Source organism: Polyodon spathula, chromosome 4 (assembly GCF_017654505.1).
Source record: "Polyodon spathula isolate WHYD16114869_AA chromosome 4, ASM1765450v1, whole genome shotgun sequence".
NCBI classification, from domain to species: Eukaryota; Metazoa; Chordata; class Actinopteri; order Acipenseriformes; family Polyodontidae; genus Polyodon; species Polyodon spathula.
In genome coordinates, this window is record NC_054537.1 from 72,669,938 (window position 1) to 72,687,714 (window position 17,777).

Consider the following 17,777-nt stretch of genomic DNA (forward strand, 5'->3'; position numbering starts at 1 on the left):
AAGGGACATCTCTCTGCCATTACAACAGGCTTGTCCGTGACATTTATCCCCAGCCAAAACCGTTCATTCAAAGTTAGAGCTATCAGTAATAGAAAAATGTAGATCACTAAGACCTAGAGTATATCTCCTGTATGTACATGTAAAATTATACATTTGGCAGACAGATAGACAGGCTTGTGCCCCCAGATTCTAATACCCTTAATAACTTGTGCTTATGCCTTTTTAATTTTCATCTCAACTGGAGAAGTGGTTCTATAGATAGATAGACTCCATATATCCCTAGAGTATGGTGTACATAATAACTTGTGCTAAATAAAGTTTGAACACAATTGGACAAGCTGTTCCTTAGATATCTGCAAAACTCTGTGTATCATACTAATGTCAGCATACTTACATTTGAATAATGAAACGGGCGGATTCCTAGTGGTTTACTTCAACTGTGTGGAGTGCGGGTTCATGCAATCAGGAGCTTCCACTGGGTTCCCATGGTTTAGAGAGGAAAATGGTCTTGGCTTGGTTCGTCTCACAAGCTGAAACCTATCCTCCAGTGTGAAGTAGCTTGGGAACACAAAGCTTAGGTTCATTTGGTAAAAAGAGGCGATTGGCTAGACAGAGAGAACAGAGGTTGTCTGTTGGTTTTCAGCCCTCTTGAATCCATACCTGGGTTTCAGTAATGAGGCAACATTGTAAATGTACAGTATACCGAATAAAAGAGAAACATTATTGGTCACCCAGAATGTCTCCTAGTTTTGTGCCCAACAGAAAAACATGTTTTGAAGATTGTAGGGTTTGGTCTGGTACATTGTATTTCGAGTAACTGTGCCCAGACTTTGCAAGGCTTTATAAACAAGCAGTGAAATCTTAAAATCAATCCTTTAACTTTGTACCGAATATGGTTTTGAAGGAATGGATTTTTTTTTTTAATTTCATTTATTACCATAAAAAAATGTTAGACGTGTTGTCATTTTTTTTCTTATTCGCTTTTCTAGACATTAAAGACATTTCCAGTAAACAGATTGCGTGACCTAACTTGGTCCCTAGCATCGCTCTTTTTGACAGAATGATTATAATCAAGAGGCGTTGGTGTCATAGATTGTGTAAACTCCCCAGATAATTCCTTATCAGTGTTAAACAGTACAGTGCTGTAAAATTGGCTTGTCACTTTGGAAGCTTGTTCTGTTTAAAACTTACAGGGTTTCTAGCTAGACTTCAAGTTCAGTTATACAGAGATATGAATGCTTCTGATGTGTGCAGCAGAAGATTGAGATTTGAATCCTCATTTATAAAAGAGCAGATTTAACAAAGAGTATTAAATATGTCAAGGGGAAAAAAAAATCTGTACTTCATATTTTTGACAGGCATGTAGCACTGTAATTTTGATAATTATTAAAATTAGCATTGTTTTCTAAAATGTTTTTCTGATCTGGAGGATTATCTGCTTTCTGGATGTCATTTAAATGATTAGAAAATTGGCGACGATCAAAAATATCTAAAATAAAAGTGTCTTATGGCAGTAATTGTCTAGACATTTACTTCAGATGTCTTTTTAGTTAATTTTTTTTAATGAGTGGTCCTGGGTTCTGATGTTCCAGTATTGGCATTTGTTTTCTATATGTGCCTACATATGGTAGTTTGAATACCCCTGGTGAATTCTAATGGTCTACACTGAACATGTTTGCTTATACGTAGCAAAGGATAACCAATCAGAGTACTGTAGGTCTTACTATGCCATTACATGTGGAGCACCAATTCTGACAAGCTACCGTGCCTTGAAACTTAAATGACAAAATTTGATATTTTACTTTTTCAATGTCTCAAGACCTCTGGGAGTGGTTGGGCTCAAAGCTGTCAATATTTCAAGAATTATTGGTAAATATCGATAAGAAGGGCCTGGTATTTTGCAAAAAACATCATTTTTTTATGTTTTAAGTTTTACCTGTGTACCCTTCTGCTCTTTTAAAATAGAATTTTAGGGACCAACCAGCATAATATAACCTCAGTTTATTTCAATTCAAAGTCCGATGTGAAGCAGGCCAAAACATGTAGATATTCTGCTCAGGCAGGTAGCAACATGCACATTAATTCTCAGGCAGGTTGCAGGCAGCGAATCTTTCAGCAAAACTGTAGCTTTTAGATCAGCGTCTCGGGCAAGTATTAACTTCTATTATAGACATGTTTTGATTTCCTTATTTGAATGGATCAGTGTCAATAAGGGTAAACCCAAAATAGGCTACATGTCAATTCATAGTTGACAGTATGCCTTATTAATTTAATGCTTGTCAACAACTCTCTTTTTGTAGCAGGGTACTTGAAACTTGGCTAGTCAACCTGGCCTAAACATTAGTTCTTTGGTGGGGGGAAAAAAACTGAATGATATTTGAAGATGTCCTCCATGGATAACACAGATTATTATTATTATTATTATTATTATTATTATTATTATTATTATTATTAGTAGTAGTAGTAGTAGTAGTAGTAGTAGTAGTAGTAGTAGTAGTATTGTCACAAAATATTTTTTCATGAAAAAGAGCTTCATGTTCTGAAGCTCAGTTCTGATGTTCTAAAGCTGAGTTCTGCTGTTTTTCCAAGAAAAGGATGGCTCACACAGCACCAAAATATATCTGTGTATAGTAAGTCAGATTGGTAGCTGCAGAAGCACACTTTGCTAATATTCATGTTTCTGACTGCCATTCACACAGCATCTGAAATGTTTTCTGCCTGTTTGAGGTACACAGGCACAGGTAGGCCTATATGTTCCTACCTGTTTCATGCACATGTCTTATTTACTAGTTATTGCCTGAAAGTTGGAGATCGGAGCTTGCGGTTTATTAAATGTCTCAGAATTACAATATCAGATAGTTTTCTGCTACCCATTAGTTTTTTCGTGTTTTGTTTTTACACTAGTGAGCAGACCTCTTGTATGACATTTTTGCAAAAGTGTAATTTTTAATAGGAAAAAGTGAAAGTTTGAGTTGATTGTGCGTGACAGAAAGTAATGATTCACTGCTGTATTGTTATCATTACTTTTTCTGTTTTTGCATTTGCTGAGCTGTAAGAACAGTGTAATACATTACATACTTTAGCTCAAACTAAAGATCTTTTTTTTTTTTGTGTGCACATCCAAACTACTGTACCCAACAGTTGCAGCATGTATATTAGTCCAAGACATTGTATATATATCGTTTGTAACTACGACAAGGTCACTACTGTACAGATAAATTGGACTTCAGCTGTCTGTCTGAAATATGATCAGAATGAAACTCTTTATAAAGAAGAGCTACAGGTTTCAGCTTTCATGAACAGTAGAGCTGCACACCTGAAAAGCATATCTGAATGCCCCTACATGCCTGAGGTACATGTGCATGCTTCTACCTGCTTAGGCAAAACTACATGTTGTGTGTAAATGAGATCTAACGTGTGTGAATGCAATTGCACATCGTGTAGGCTGTCAGCGCTGTGAGACGGATGTACCTGTGCATAATATAGTATCTAGAAATTATGATATACTGTATGTCACAATTGTATTGCCACAAGCCACTCCTGAACCTCTGGCTCTCCCTGAGCATATTTCTCAAGAATAGTAAACTTGGAACATTAGAAAAGCCCGTCATTTATTTTCCAAGGACTCAAACTCCCAGAAGCTTCACGCATTGGCTGCAGTAACCTGTCTCTTCTTTTCCTGTGACTGACGTGTTTTCAATGTCGACTGTGTTCCTTTACAGTGTATGTGTGAATATGGGGATTGGAAAGTGCAGCACTAAAGTATCTGCATGGAGCGATTTTATATTTATTTCTTTACTAATAGCTTTGCCATGAGAACTTACCCTTGATTTTTACTACTAGAACTATGTGCAAAATGTAATTTGCATAAATATACAGTTAATTTAACTTGTATACTGCATTTTGGTCTTCAAATTAATTAACACATTTATTTTGTATTTGTATTTGAGCTACCAGTGTGCAATACACTTTTCCTCCTTTTAGAGTTTTCTGGAAAAAAAAAACAAAAAAACAACACTGTCAAGGACTGCTATATCTAACGGGCAAACTGAGTTATGAACTGAGTTAGCCTTCTTAAAATTGCATGTCCATCATACCTGGTTGTACAAGATTCCTTTCCTTTTGGAAAGATTTTATAACTTGGAATTACAAAATGAAAATGAAAAAATATCCCTGGTTTAGTTTGATTTTATTCTGTTTATTTGTTGTACTTCAGTATTGTTTAAGCTAAATTGTAATGGGTTTATATTCATAACATGCCAGAACAAAAGGTGAAATAAAAAAGTGAGCAGAAGACCGGAACAAAAGCTTTCCATTCACGCTCAAACGTGCGTTTATTTTTAGGTGTGGCAAAGCCTCTGAAACTTGTTGCAAAATTAATTGCCCTAACAATTGCACGTTTCACAGGCTTCATTTATCAGAGCTCAAAAAAATACAGCATGTTTGAGACCCTTAAAAAAACATCGGTAAACACAGAAAAAATCAAGTCAATAATATTGTAAATTGCTATTCAAAATTATTTGGCAAACAGCATTGTATTCAGCATTAATAAGTAAGCTGTATCAGTTGTGCAGCAGTTTGAGTCATTGTGATTGTCTGTCTCTCTTTGTTTAGGTATGAAGATACCTGGGTGACCCTTCACAAACGAGCCAAGGAGTCTGCAATAGCTGGCGAGGTACCATCAATTTACTTGTTGATATTCCTGTTTTGTTGAGTGTGCATTATAAGGTCAGAAACACATTCCTGGCTTGCTGATTGTAGTTGGGGAAAATAGTAGAGAGATTGATACTCTCCTCCCCACCTCATCCCCCTGCTCAAATACATTCAAGAATCTTCACAGATTTACTCCATTGTTGCAGTCTTACAGCCTCTCCTGTATAAAGCACTCAGCACATGTCTAGTTTCATTCAATTTGATTTGGCCCTTTTTTCTGTAAAACAAACATATTTTTACATTTTTCTTCTCTTTTAAAAGTCCTGATTTTTCTCACTGCAAAACAAATGTTTTTCAAATGGTTCAGATACCTGCTTTTTTACTTTAAAAAGTAGCTGGAATAAATACAGTAGAGTATCAGAATGATCTTCACTAGTCTTCTTGTTGTTTAGATTCACTTTGTAGGCTGTATTTTTTTCAATTTTAGTCCTCATGCCTGGGGCCACAATAGAGCTCTCCAAAAGTAGTGCCCAGTGCACAAGATAGTCACCATTAACTTCCTGCAACACGAATGAATGTAAGAAATACATCCTTAGTAAATACCACATAGAACACATGTGGGATTTATTACATGCACTAAAAAGAGTGTTACAGGGAGGTGGTTAATGGATACACTCTGTTTTGCCTGACATCATTATAGTTTTGACAAGATTCTAAGATAACTGATATTTCATTCCAATACCAAGCTGCTCTGCTACTTGTACGTTGCAGAACAACTGTAATGTTAATTGTAGATAAAATAAATGTAACGCTGCAGGGAAGGACAAATACGAATCTCATTACAAGGGTATTTGAATGCTGTGTGTCATGCATACCAATATATTCTAAAAGTATTATTATTGGCCAGATGCTGTAATCCTTGTTCATTCATAAGGATATTTTGTAACAATCACTACAACAAATCTATTTAATCTTTCGGACCAACTTGCACAAAGCTTGTACTTGTAATACTAAAGTTTAACTAGAGAGAACTTAATGATGAGGAATAAGTACTCAAACAACGACAAGATAAAATGCATTTCGTTCATTAAAGGTTGGCTGTGACATTTTGGGGGACAAGCTGACCAGTAAGTGTAGTCTGTGATGTTTTTCACAACAAAGTCTGATCAACAGATGTGCTGGTGTTTATTATTATTATTATTATTATTATTATTATTGTACAAGCTTTGCAATTTTCTGTCTGTAATGTATTTTATCGTTTACTGACCTTTTGGCTATTTCTCATAAAGATGCGGTGGAAATTCGACTGAGCACTTTTCTGTTCCTTGGCATACATGACTAGTGATTGGATACACAAAAAAATGGCAACCCTAAGCAATCTGCTTCGATCATTATTGAACAGGTTTACAGTACTAATAAAGCTGTAACATTTTAAACATTTAACCAGTAAACAGAATAACAAATCCTAGTGTTTTTCTAAATGTTTAACCAGAAATGTTAACATTTTATGAGGATCTTGCATTTTTTTTGAAAAAGTGTAATCCTTTATAATATGTTGATGCATTGTAAACCACAGTAATTGAAAACTATAAGTGAAAATGAATGTAAAATTTGAAATAATTACAAATATAAAATAACTGTAATAAGTGCTAAATCAAGACTATTTTTTAAATTGAAAATTAAAAGGACAGTTTAAACAGTAAACCACTGTTTACTCAAAAGGTTTGAATGCTTAATCTAGTAAAGGCAGATACATCTATTAAAGACCTTACTTACTGACGAACACTAGCGTCAGGATTGGGTCATGCCATTTTTTCTTTTATTTTTGCCAGATGGCTATTCTTATTGGCTGGATATAGGCTAACAACCCGCCAAACAGTTACCGTAAAATAAGAAAATACTGGTAACGGAATGAGCCGACTTCACACTTGGACAGCCCCCCCACAAGACTGTGTTTTAACCTTGAAATGACCACATTTTAGTCACCTGGCACGGCATCTCTGTTTTCAGAAGCCGTAGCAGCACGCCACGCATAGACCAAAGATTCTCCATTTTCGGTCACTTGCAAAATGTAGCTCTGCGCTGCTGCTGGGAGATGGGCAGTGAAAAATTCTTTTTTTTGAGATTATATATCATATTATGTATCAAGTTCTTTACAATTGGGTGTAAAGAACTTGAACCATAGCACCCAAATTTAATTGAAAACACTGCCACTGAAATTATTGATAGAAAGTGATTTTAATTGTTTTAATTGTGTTTAGATTTGCCTTTTACCTGTATAGGCGTTTAAAATCTAAGCATTGACATCTAGGCACCACATAAAAGTTCGCCCAGAATTAGTGTTTGCATTATTAAAGAACTGAAATTGTTACAAGATCATGCCATTTGAGATGCAATAATCTCTAATTTAATATCTAAACATTATAGTAAAGAAAATGTTTCATACAAGTAAATAGGGAAGTGTGTGTACAACTGAAACATAACAAGAATCAGAAGACTTTAATAAAGTCTAGATAAGTTGTGCACATGGTAATGCATTTGTTCAAAATAGTAAAGCATGGTTTGAACACTTACACGTAGCACTGTATTAAAAAAACAAAAAAACAAACAAACAAAAAAAAAACTATTTGGCACTATTAATATTTTTGCCACTTGCATACAATTTGTGGTTACACCAGTGTTGAAAAATGTCCATTTTTGACCTTTAAATTAGAAGTCTTGGTTGAAAAAGGACATTTCTGCTGGAATAGTTGGTAAACATGCAGTAGTTAATGATGATATACTGTAAGCAGAAACTATATTGGGAGATTTGCATCAGTGCTTTGAATGTCAACAAAATATAAACTGACATCTAGAAAACACTTGAGTTTTGCAAGCTTTAGAAAAGTGGTATTTCATGTTCAACAGTAACATGTCATAACTGTCAAACATTTTTCTAACATCTTCTGCATAGCTTATGAGTTCATTGTGCAACTACTGGTGTTCTGTTATGGCTAAAATATGCCTTGCAGATTAGCTTTTGTTCAAGGCTGATCCGTTTGTCAGATACTAGTTTTATTTTGTTAATTCAGGATAACAGTGTCTTTTAGGCCAAGCCTGAGAGTTGCTTCTTGGTACTAGCAGCCTGCCATATACATACAAAGCCCAGTCTTTAAAGAAGTAGGTGCTAGCCCCATCCTGTTTATGCATTACCAGCAATATTGAAAGAAACTCAGAACACAAGAACAGAAGAGTATAAGAACATTTACAAATGAGGCCATTCAGCCCATCTGTGCTTGTCTGGTTTAGTAGGTGATTGATCTCAAAACTTTGTCAAGTTGGGTCTTAAAAGATCCGTATGATTCTGCCTCAACAACATTTCATACCTGTGTTGCTCTTTATGTAAAAAATGTTCGAAGTCTATCTCTACTTAAAATATTGGTTTGGGTTAACTAGGTCAACTCTTTTTAAGACTTTAAAGCCTAGAGTCACGCCCTGAGCTATTTCACTATAGCACTACTGTCATTGTAGGTTTACAACGTGTTAAATAGACTATTTAAATAGGCTAAATAGATTCAGTTCTTTTAGTCTATCTATTTGTAGCACATTTAAGGCCTGGCATTAGTCTTTGTTGGACTCTCCTCAGGGCCACAGTGTCCCTTTGGTACTATGGAGACCAGAAATGGACAGAAGTGAATCATAGCCTACCTGGATTTGTGTATCCAAGCATGCTGTTTGCCTTTTCATTGCTTCCTCACACTGTGTGGTTGCTGACAGTGATGAATCTATTAAAACACATTTTGTTATCTTTTTCTCAGCAAAAATCACTTTAATAGTTGTATACCAACCCTGATGAAACAACACGAGTGTAACCAGTGCTAGCATATTTTAATATAATATAATGGAGAGTTTATTGGATTATAGCCAACTGCGATGTGGGTAATAAGGAGGCGGCTGTCATTCTGTATCTGTGCTTGGAATTACAGGCTGTGGATGAGGAAGTGGTGATGCTTTCTGCGCACTTGGAGAAGAGGAGGAATGGGCTCTTGGAACTGCAGGAACAGCTCCAGCAAATTCCAGCCTTCCTATTAAACCTGGAATCCATCACGTCCAAAATATGTGAGTCTGCAGTACATGGATATTGTAATATTCTATACAGAATACTATAGTGTTTTTGCTCAGGTGTATCGAAGACGATGCGTGTCTACAAAAGATTTAACTCGGGCAGGCTCAGCCTATTTTGTTATGTTTCGGATAATATGCAAGAATGTTGCCAGCCCTCTTCAGTATAGGAGACATCACATACTACCCCAGGGTAGCTTTTACCCCGATCTCTCTCTAATTAATTTGACCTTATAAGAATATCCATCATGGCTGCCACTTAACTCTTTGCAACAAAAATAGCTTTTTAAGCCGGTGGATTCTTATAGCTAAAGCATAAATGTAATAAAACTCACCAGACACATCAAGAAAAAATAAAAAAGTTACTACAAGGAGCAGAAGAAAAGTAAAGTAAAGATAGACTGACTCAGCAACATATTCACTGGCAGTGAAGCATCATTTGTATTTATACGTCAGACAGTTTTTAAAATGATTTTATTGTCATGTTGCCTAATAACAGCTACAGTAATACAGTGGTTATTGTATTCATAGCTTGGCTAAATGCAACACAGTCAGTTTATTTTAATTTAGTGTGAACTGATTTTCATCTGATTACTGTGTTTTGATGTCAGTTTTGGAGGAAACTGTCAGTGGCACAGAGAACAGGTTTGAATGTCTAAATTGATATTAGAAGAGACAAGTGACTGCAGCGGGTTAGCCTACTTGCAGATTTTGTTTAGAGTTTTAGGTTATTTATACAAACTCTTGATTGTAATAATAACAATGTGTTAGAACAATGGAAGTTTACTTGTGCGAGCCATTGAATGTAGACGTGAATCTAAAAACATATGCCTTAATGTTAAAGGTTTTATTATTTTATTTTTTTATATATAATGGTTTTGCTGTACTTATTTGTGGCCATGCCAGAAATACTATAAATAATTTGATAAAGATGCAAGATTGGTACTGGATACTCCAGGGTCTAGGGTTCTGTATTCAGTCTCATATCCTACTTGTAAGTTCCTGAAATAAACAGGGTTTTTATTTACATCACCAGACCATGTGGTTTTCAATGTTTATTTCTTCTGGGGGAAAATACCCATTAAACAGAAATTATTTCATTTTACTTTCCAATCTCACTCTCCAGAAAATCTCTTTAACTAGGTTGTAGGTCACATTTAATATATTTCTTTTTTCAGAAATTTAAATTCGACTGTTTGAATATATTTATATATATATATATATGATAAATATATATATCTTTATATATATATATATATATATATATATATATATTTTCTGGACATATATATTTTTGTTCAGAGGAATTTTAAGTTTACCTTGTAATAAAGTTTATGAATGCTAAAATACTTTGTTTAAGTACAGCAGAAGGTCAGACTAGAAATTATTACAGTAAGATGTTCTGGCAGCTGGACCAACATGTCTTCTCAGAAGGAATGTTTTATTCATAACAAATCACTTCACAGCATTCTCCACCATCACGTGTTCCAATTAGTTTTAGGAAGACTACGGAATACACACGCACATTGTTCAGTTGACTCCACAATTGGAATGTACTTTTTAAATTTTAAAAACATATCGTTGGAAACCGTAGAGGGCTTTATAATGTGGTAAGGCCCGCCTTGTGTTGTTAAATGTCCCAAGCCATTTACAGTTTACAGATTTTCTGTTGTTTTTTTTCGTGATTTTATGCTACTTTTTGTTGCTAATGAATACAAAGTTTGCCTCATTATTCCATGAGTAATGCGGTTTCCTCAGAATTCCTTCACTCAGGCTTCATCCCAGTGGTGGACGCTTTGTGGGTATTTCCAATTGACAGATAATAAAAGAAACCTTTTACTTAAGCCTCTTTCACACTGGCATGCTCTACCCGGGTTAGAAAGTACCCAGGTCAGGACCCAGTCAAGCAGGTTGGGTATGTGATTTCACACTGCTTTTGATAAAGCAGGGTTGACCTGGGTGACAGATGCAAGAACACAATGCTGGAATCAATGCCCCGGAAGCAGCTTGTTACTGATGCTTCCATCCACGCTTCTCTGGATTGAACCGTAGGCCCAAATGTTGATTAGAGCAAATGTTTCTTCTTCTCTGCTGCCATCTGCTGTGTCTCAATCAACAAAAATATGGCTAAACAGAATGGCATTTTAAATTGGGAGAAAATCAGGAGAAAAATTGTAATTGGACACACTAAATTGGGAAGAAAAAAAAAAGAATAAGTAGCTTTTAATTCAATTCAATTTTTTTTTTTTTTTTTTTTTTTTTTTTACTGTCCACTTCTTTGTGGTTCTTACAAGCATGTTTAGGTGGATCTTATTGCAATTTCTCAAATGTTGTGTTTTAACATCAAAAGTGTATATCAGTGTCTTCATAGAAATACTTTAAGAGCCAGTGCCATCTAGTGGTCATGTGTTTTGGATCTGCAGTTTAATATTGTTTTGCTGGCAATACACAGCTGAGTATAAGAAGGTGGTGGCACTTACTAATATAGAAACACTGGTTGATCTAGCCTATGTAATATATGTCAATAGAGGACAACTAGAACCGAAGAGCAGCTTCTGAACACAGGCAAATACACCTTATCAAAGAATATGAAACAAATAAAAAACAGCATTATTAATGGCAATAAGAACCAACGTGATGAAACTTTGTTTTGAAGCTACTTACTGCTTAATTTATATTCAGAATCATCCATCCAGTGGTGATGGTTTTAATTACTAAAATCTTGAGATTATCAGAAACTGCATCATATAAGCCAATAAAGGTCGCAGGAACAATATGACTGAATTTGATGCAACTTTGCATGGACATTTGTGTTATTGAACAAAATATTCATATGCTGTAGACCAGAACACAGGAGAATAGCATCAAGGGGCACAGAGTATTATTTCTAATCTTCACACAGGATTTCTACTTGTATAATTTTAGTTTCCATTTAAAGTTGTAATGCAGGTTCAGATGTGTGTTGCTTGAATATACAGCAGGAGAGTAAGTATAGTGAACCGTAGAATAAATGTTGTGCTTGGCGAATAGACTGAGCTCTTCAAGGAACTTTCCTAAAATAAATGTGTTTGCCTGGGGGGTTTGTTTAGTAGTAATACAGGGGTTCTCACAGTAATGTGCTCTGAATACTGAATGCAGAACAGTAATTAAAAACATAATGGTAAAGTCTCATTTATTCATTTTGAGTCTTTACACAGCTGAGTATAAGAAGGTGGTGGCACTTGCAGAACTTTGGCGGTAAAATACTGGACTGGTTTAAATACAGAATAACATGCAAGCCTCTTGTCCTCTAAGGTAATATGCTACATGTATCTTATTATGTGCTGTAAAAGAACTTGTCTCATGCAGTTTGGGCCAGTTCTGTTATCTTAAACCGGGCAAACTAAGAATTTAAATTACAAAAACATAAGTCATACTTCTTTTAAACACAATGGTTTTGTTTCTAAATCTTCCGTATGTTTTATGCACTGGAGTACACTAATTTTCCTAAAAACAAACATGAATATCAATCTTGACAGTTGTGTACACATTAACATTGCATGTAGAACATACTGTGCTGATACAAGCTATACATTTTTTATCATTTGTATTCACCAACTTAAAATAACAAACAAAATCAGTGTTTCGTTGGATTATACTGTATAGCTTGCTAGTGTAGTAATAACAACAAGCTACCACTAGGGGGATTTTTACCACTAGGAGGTAATTTCCATCTTGGTGGCCCCTTTTATATAAGTTGGTCCTTGACTCAGGCTGTTCACATGAACCACCCAGGACATTATACTTCGTAGTTGTATCTCTCCCCTTCGTGTTTTGTTTTGGTCCATGCTCGACATTTATTACAACATTTATTTACGGTATTATAAAACGCTGTATGAGATTACATTGTTTTCCATTACCTGAGCTTTTATTAATGCTACCTACAGTATAAACCCTCATCATATAAATAATAATAATAATAATAATAATAATAATAATAATAATAATAATAATAAATTAAACTTTGCATATATAAATTCCACTTGAATGTAGTTGAAGGATGAAAGTTAGGCCTCATTTAGTTCTGTTGTCCTCTGCCCTGGAATTGGTCATTGCTGTCTTGTCATTAACACCAGTCATGAGGCACGCTGCCAGAGCAGGATTGAAAGACCATAAGCGATCTCCTTCTCTCACTTACTGCCTGCCACCTTGGCATGGGTTAGAGCTCTCTGATTAGGACGTGGCATTCAGTCATATTGGTAACCTGTTCTAGTTTTTCCTTGTCTGTCCTGGTTTTTTTATCTTGGCATTTCAGTATGCCTTCCTGGGACACAAATAAATCCATGCTGTAAGTATTTCTCTATTCTAATGCCTGTCTGCTTACTTGCTAATAATCAGACACACTTATTGGTGTTCAGTTGTTTGCTGATTTGCTTTCAGTATGTTGATTGAATTTTGTTACTTATACTTTTCTTCTTTTTTCAGTAATTGACCGAAGTAGTTTAATGTACACATGTTTTCATTTAACATCCCAATGAGAAGAGCTTAAATGTTTTTTATAAATCCACCACCGCATCAACTGCTAGTATCTAATGAACCATTTGAGATGCAGCTTTTCCAGCTTTGCCACTTTTACTAGGTGAGCAACTGGGGCACACTAGCAGTAACGTTCTAATTAATGTTTCAGTATACTAACTTGACCTCATAAGCTTAAACTGTGCAGAAAGCTATAGACAATGCATTTATGCAGGCAGCTCAGGCAAGGGCTTAAATCAGAAGTGTACATTACAAAAAAAACACTACAGAGATGAATTGTACTGTCACAATTTCAAGCCTAGGTTCATATTAGGAAGGTTATCTGTAGATAAAGCGCTGAGTTTTAAGGTCTTTAAGCTCTTTCATGTTTCCCTCCTCATGATAAAGCAAGCATGGTTTAAAGGGACCAGGGGATTGCTGGAATGATTTAAAAATTGGAGAGAATATTTTTAAATCCCTGTTGTAATCTGTAGTCTATTTTAGGAATGCAGTACTATATAAATACAAATAGAATGTAACTCCAGAGCTGCTGAAACATTGTCTTTCTTGATATGTGCAATGTGCATGCATGTATGCATACTGTGTGTGTGTGTGTGTGTGTGTGTGTGTGCGCGCGCGCGCACGTGTGTGTGTGTGTGTGTGTGTGTGTGTGTGTGTGTGCGCGCGTGCGTGTGTGTGTGTGTGTGTGTGTGTGTGTGTGTGTGTGTGTGTGTGTGTGTGTGTGTGTGTGTGTGTGTGTGTGTGTGTGTGTGTGTGTGTGTGTGTGTGTGTGTGTGTGTGTGTGTGTGTGTGTGTGTGTGTGCGCGCATGCGCATGCGCACGTGTGTGTGTGTGTGTGTGTGTGTGTGTGTGTGTGTGTGTGTGTGTGTGTGTGTGTGTGTGTGTGTGTGTGTGTGTGCGCACGTGTGTGTGTGTGTGTGTGTGTGTGTGTGTGTGTGTGTGTGTGTGTGTGTGTGTGTGCGCGCGCGCATGCGCACGTGTTTGTGAGTGCCTTGGGCGCTTCCGTCAAGCAAACTGTTGGCTAAACAGTTGTTTTTTTTTTTTTTTTTTTTCATTTGCTTCACAGCTGAACTTTTCACCTTGTGGATAAATAATTTTCATTCAAGTTATTAAAGTTAGAATATGATGCTTTGTTAAATGTGTGTCCTTTGTTATTGCCCACTGATTTGCTATTTTGCTGCCTTCCTTTATGCGTTGGCCTATTGTAAATGCCCGATTCATTGCAGAATATTCTTCACCTTTGCTTCAGCAGTTAATGTGCTCTTTCAGAAAGGTTAAAACAGTATAATGAGGAGCAGTTTCCATGCATGCTAATTAAGGACACTAACAATATTTACTCACAGGGGGGCAGCATGACCATATTAACTTCATAATCCTGTCCTTGCTCATTGCATCTCAAAAAATATGTCAAGTGTTACATTTTGTTTACTATTCCTGATATATGTTTGTGGTAACACTTTACTTATGATGGAAACCATTGCTATATTTAACTCTATAAGCTGTATTGAAATCCCTTCAAAAACAATATATCTATCAGACCAGGCCGAACATATTTTGGCAGTTATACTGTAGAGTCCTGTACAGGTTCTCCTAAATCACCAGCCTTGTATGCCTTTAAACCCAAGAGCTCTGTGTTCAAGTACAACTCTGGTGAAATGACATTGGTATTTGAACCTACAGTACTGCCCACTGGATATTTAGTGTTTGCTTGAGAAGAACTGTTTGGCAGGGGTGTTGAGGATTGAGTTTCACTCGCAGAGCAGTGAGGGGGAGCTGTCATGGTGCCTGGTGGCAGTGTGTCATTTTCCTTTTACCCTTCCTGAACACCTGTATTTAAAATTGTTTTTATGAAGTAGACTGCAAAAGGGAGAGCACAGAAATACAGCATTTCGGTGGCACTGTTTTTTTTAAAGGTTGAGGTATTTAGGACTGGGATGTCAAAATAAGGTTAGAATGATATTTGCTAGGAATGATGCATATTTGTAAGCCTTTTTTTGCATATGAAAAAAAATCTAAACATTTTTGGCACGAATTTCAAATTTTACTAACAGTACAAACCTTGTATATTGCAACAGGTCGCCAACATTTCTGGAGCAAAATAGGTTTTATGGGTGTGATTCACAAATGTTTATGACTTTATAGTATTTAAAGATTATTTGGGTTTTATTTTAGATTGCAGTTGATCTGCGCAATACTTTTTTGTCAGTATGACATTCATGTCCTGTTTTAGTAGGAACATTTCTATGTTCATAGAGTGACCAAGCAACATGTAAGCTTCAGATAAGAAGGAGGGATGCAGCATGCTCCACCAGTTCAGAACTGCTGTTCTAAATAATGACATAGGGTAAATTGACTTTCATAATTCAGTAATTCCCAGATTTGGGAAACACAGTCAGTCCATGTTTAGATAATATATTACATGTATTTTTCATTACCTTATATTATTTCTCTTCACTTATTCACTGACTTCAATATTTTGTTTTTTTGAAGTGTAAGTCTCATACTGAAATGAGGGAATACTGTATTAACACTGTGCCCTCTATCGTTTTGCATTTTGGTTTTCATTTTCTACTGTTCAAATTGCTAAGCCCGCTATGTTTTTTTACTGAAATGCTAATTAGCCTACCATATCAGTCTACAAGTTGTGATCGATAACATGAACCAAAAACAACCATGAAGGATGATTACAAGGTAGTTAGAATCGCAACAGTTGCTTCTGATAGCTTAACACCTCTTGCCTCAAGAATCGATATCAGTATCTTACCATTGCTACTCTCACAGAAATCACCCATGTGGAGTCTTTGTCTAAGCTTAATCAAGTGTTATTGCTAAACCTCTTGTAAGAAATAGCCTTTCAAAGTTTCATCATATTTGGAGGAACATAATACAGCCTTTAATTGGTCATTCAGTTGGGTGGTAGTATTGTGAAACCAAAGCATAGATTATAATACCCTCAGCTAAGCTATTGACAATTGCACCAGCAGTAAAAATGTAAGTGCGACACACACAAATGGATGGACAGGTGGCTCCATTATATTCCTGCCAGCAGGAATATACACCCAGCTGGCTTATAATAAGCATTTCCTCTATGAAAATTGATTATTTACTATTATTTGAAGTAACTGTCTTTTTGTTGTAATTTCAGTTGTTCAAAAGCACAGTGGTCCCATTATCATAGTCCTTGGCATTGGATATTATCCCTCACCAGGGATCTGTCCATCAGATATTATTGCTGTATGTCACACTCTCATTGTAACATATCTAGAGAAGCACTTTTCCATTTGTGAAATTTGCTAGGACCTGCTTTAGCACAAGGCTGTCTGTCAATCCGACTGTACTGCATGTCACACATTTTATATGCTGTAGGTCTTGTGAACCGTTTATAGAGTGATCACATACTTTAACACAAGCTATCATGAGAAAGCTGGGGGTACACAGTATGACGACACTGGCCTGTCTGTCTGTATGTGCAACCCGAATACACCGTACCTTTTCATGTTACAGTACTGTAAGCCGTGGCTGGGGTTGAGTGTCATGGACACGCAGATTATTCTGAATGTTAATCTGTTCAAGTCTGACTGCCTTGGACTCTGGCCTGTAGCCTGTGTGGAATGCTATGCATTTAAAGGATAGCATGTTTTAAATTTTAATTTTGTATTGCAGTAATGTAATAGAACAATTCTGAGCTGGTGTTTTGTAATTTCAATAAAAAAAATTTAAAAAAAAAGAAAAACGCAAGGTTAGATTTCCAGGATATTTTGCATTCTTCTCATTAAGCATATACGCATCATGATAAACCAGAGAGGCTCCTTGCAGTGTTAAGAGAGTTGACATATATGCCTGGAAGATATTCCCTGACACTGCCAGACATGTTAGCATGCTTAGTGAACCAGAAGATTCCCTTCACATAGGCTACATTACTTGCATAGTCCATAGGATTTGTTACTGTTTACATGCACTATCTATCCACTTTATTACAACATATAGCTACAGTGGTAGTCATGGCCAGCTGTTAAAATGGCGAAAAAAGGCACAGTGTGCTCCACGACCCCCATTGAGGTCAATGCAATATGCCATATAGTTAACCTGTCCTTCATCTTCTACACGCTAGAGGGCGTTATCTGCCTAGAAACTGGTTTACCACAGATTACTGCTGAAATACAGACGCTGAAATTCAGACGCTGGAGATCTAGTCACAATAGGCCATCTTCTAAAATGAAATACTACGCTTTATAATTTGGTCAAACATGAAATTAAATTAAACTATATTCAGTTAAGTACAGTACATGTGGACCAGTGGACATAAAGGAAAGCTCAGTACTACATTTGCCAAATTCAGATCTTAATCAAAAATATACAAATAACCTGATAGGCCTATTTCAAACTGTTCAATACTGTATACTCTAGCTTAATGCCTTATCGTTCAGATTGTGCATTATTAAGTTCAACACTCTTAGTTGCATGTATTAACAAATACAAAATTAACAGGACTCTAATACTTTTATTGA

At 36.0% G+C, this 17,777-nt stretch overlaps 1 protein-coding gene across 1 annotated transcript in view; it reads left to right on the forward strand.

Annotated features, from left to right (window-relative positions):
- The window catches only part of LOC121314830 (dysbindin-like), a 97,118-nt gene that overhangs the window by 6,570 nt on the left and 72,771 nt on the right, over positions 1-17,777 (forward strand). The window contains exons 4-5 of the mRNA XM_041248536.1: positions 4,615-4,675; positions 8,619-8,751. Of these exons, the coding sequence (XP_041104470.1) occupies positions 4,615-4,675; positions 8,619-8,751 (194 nt within the window). The remainder of the gene's footprint in view (positions 1-4,614; positions 4,676-8,618; positions 8,752-17,777) is intronic.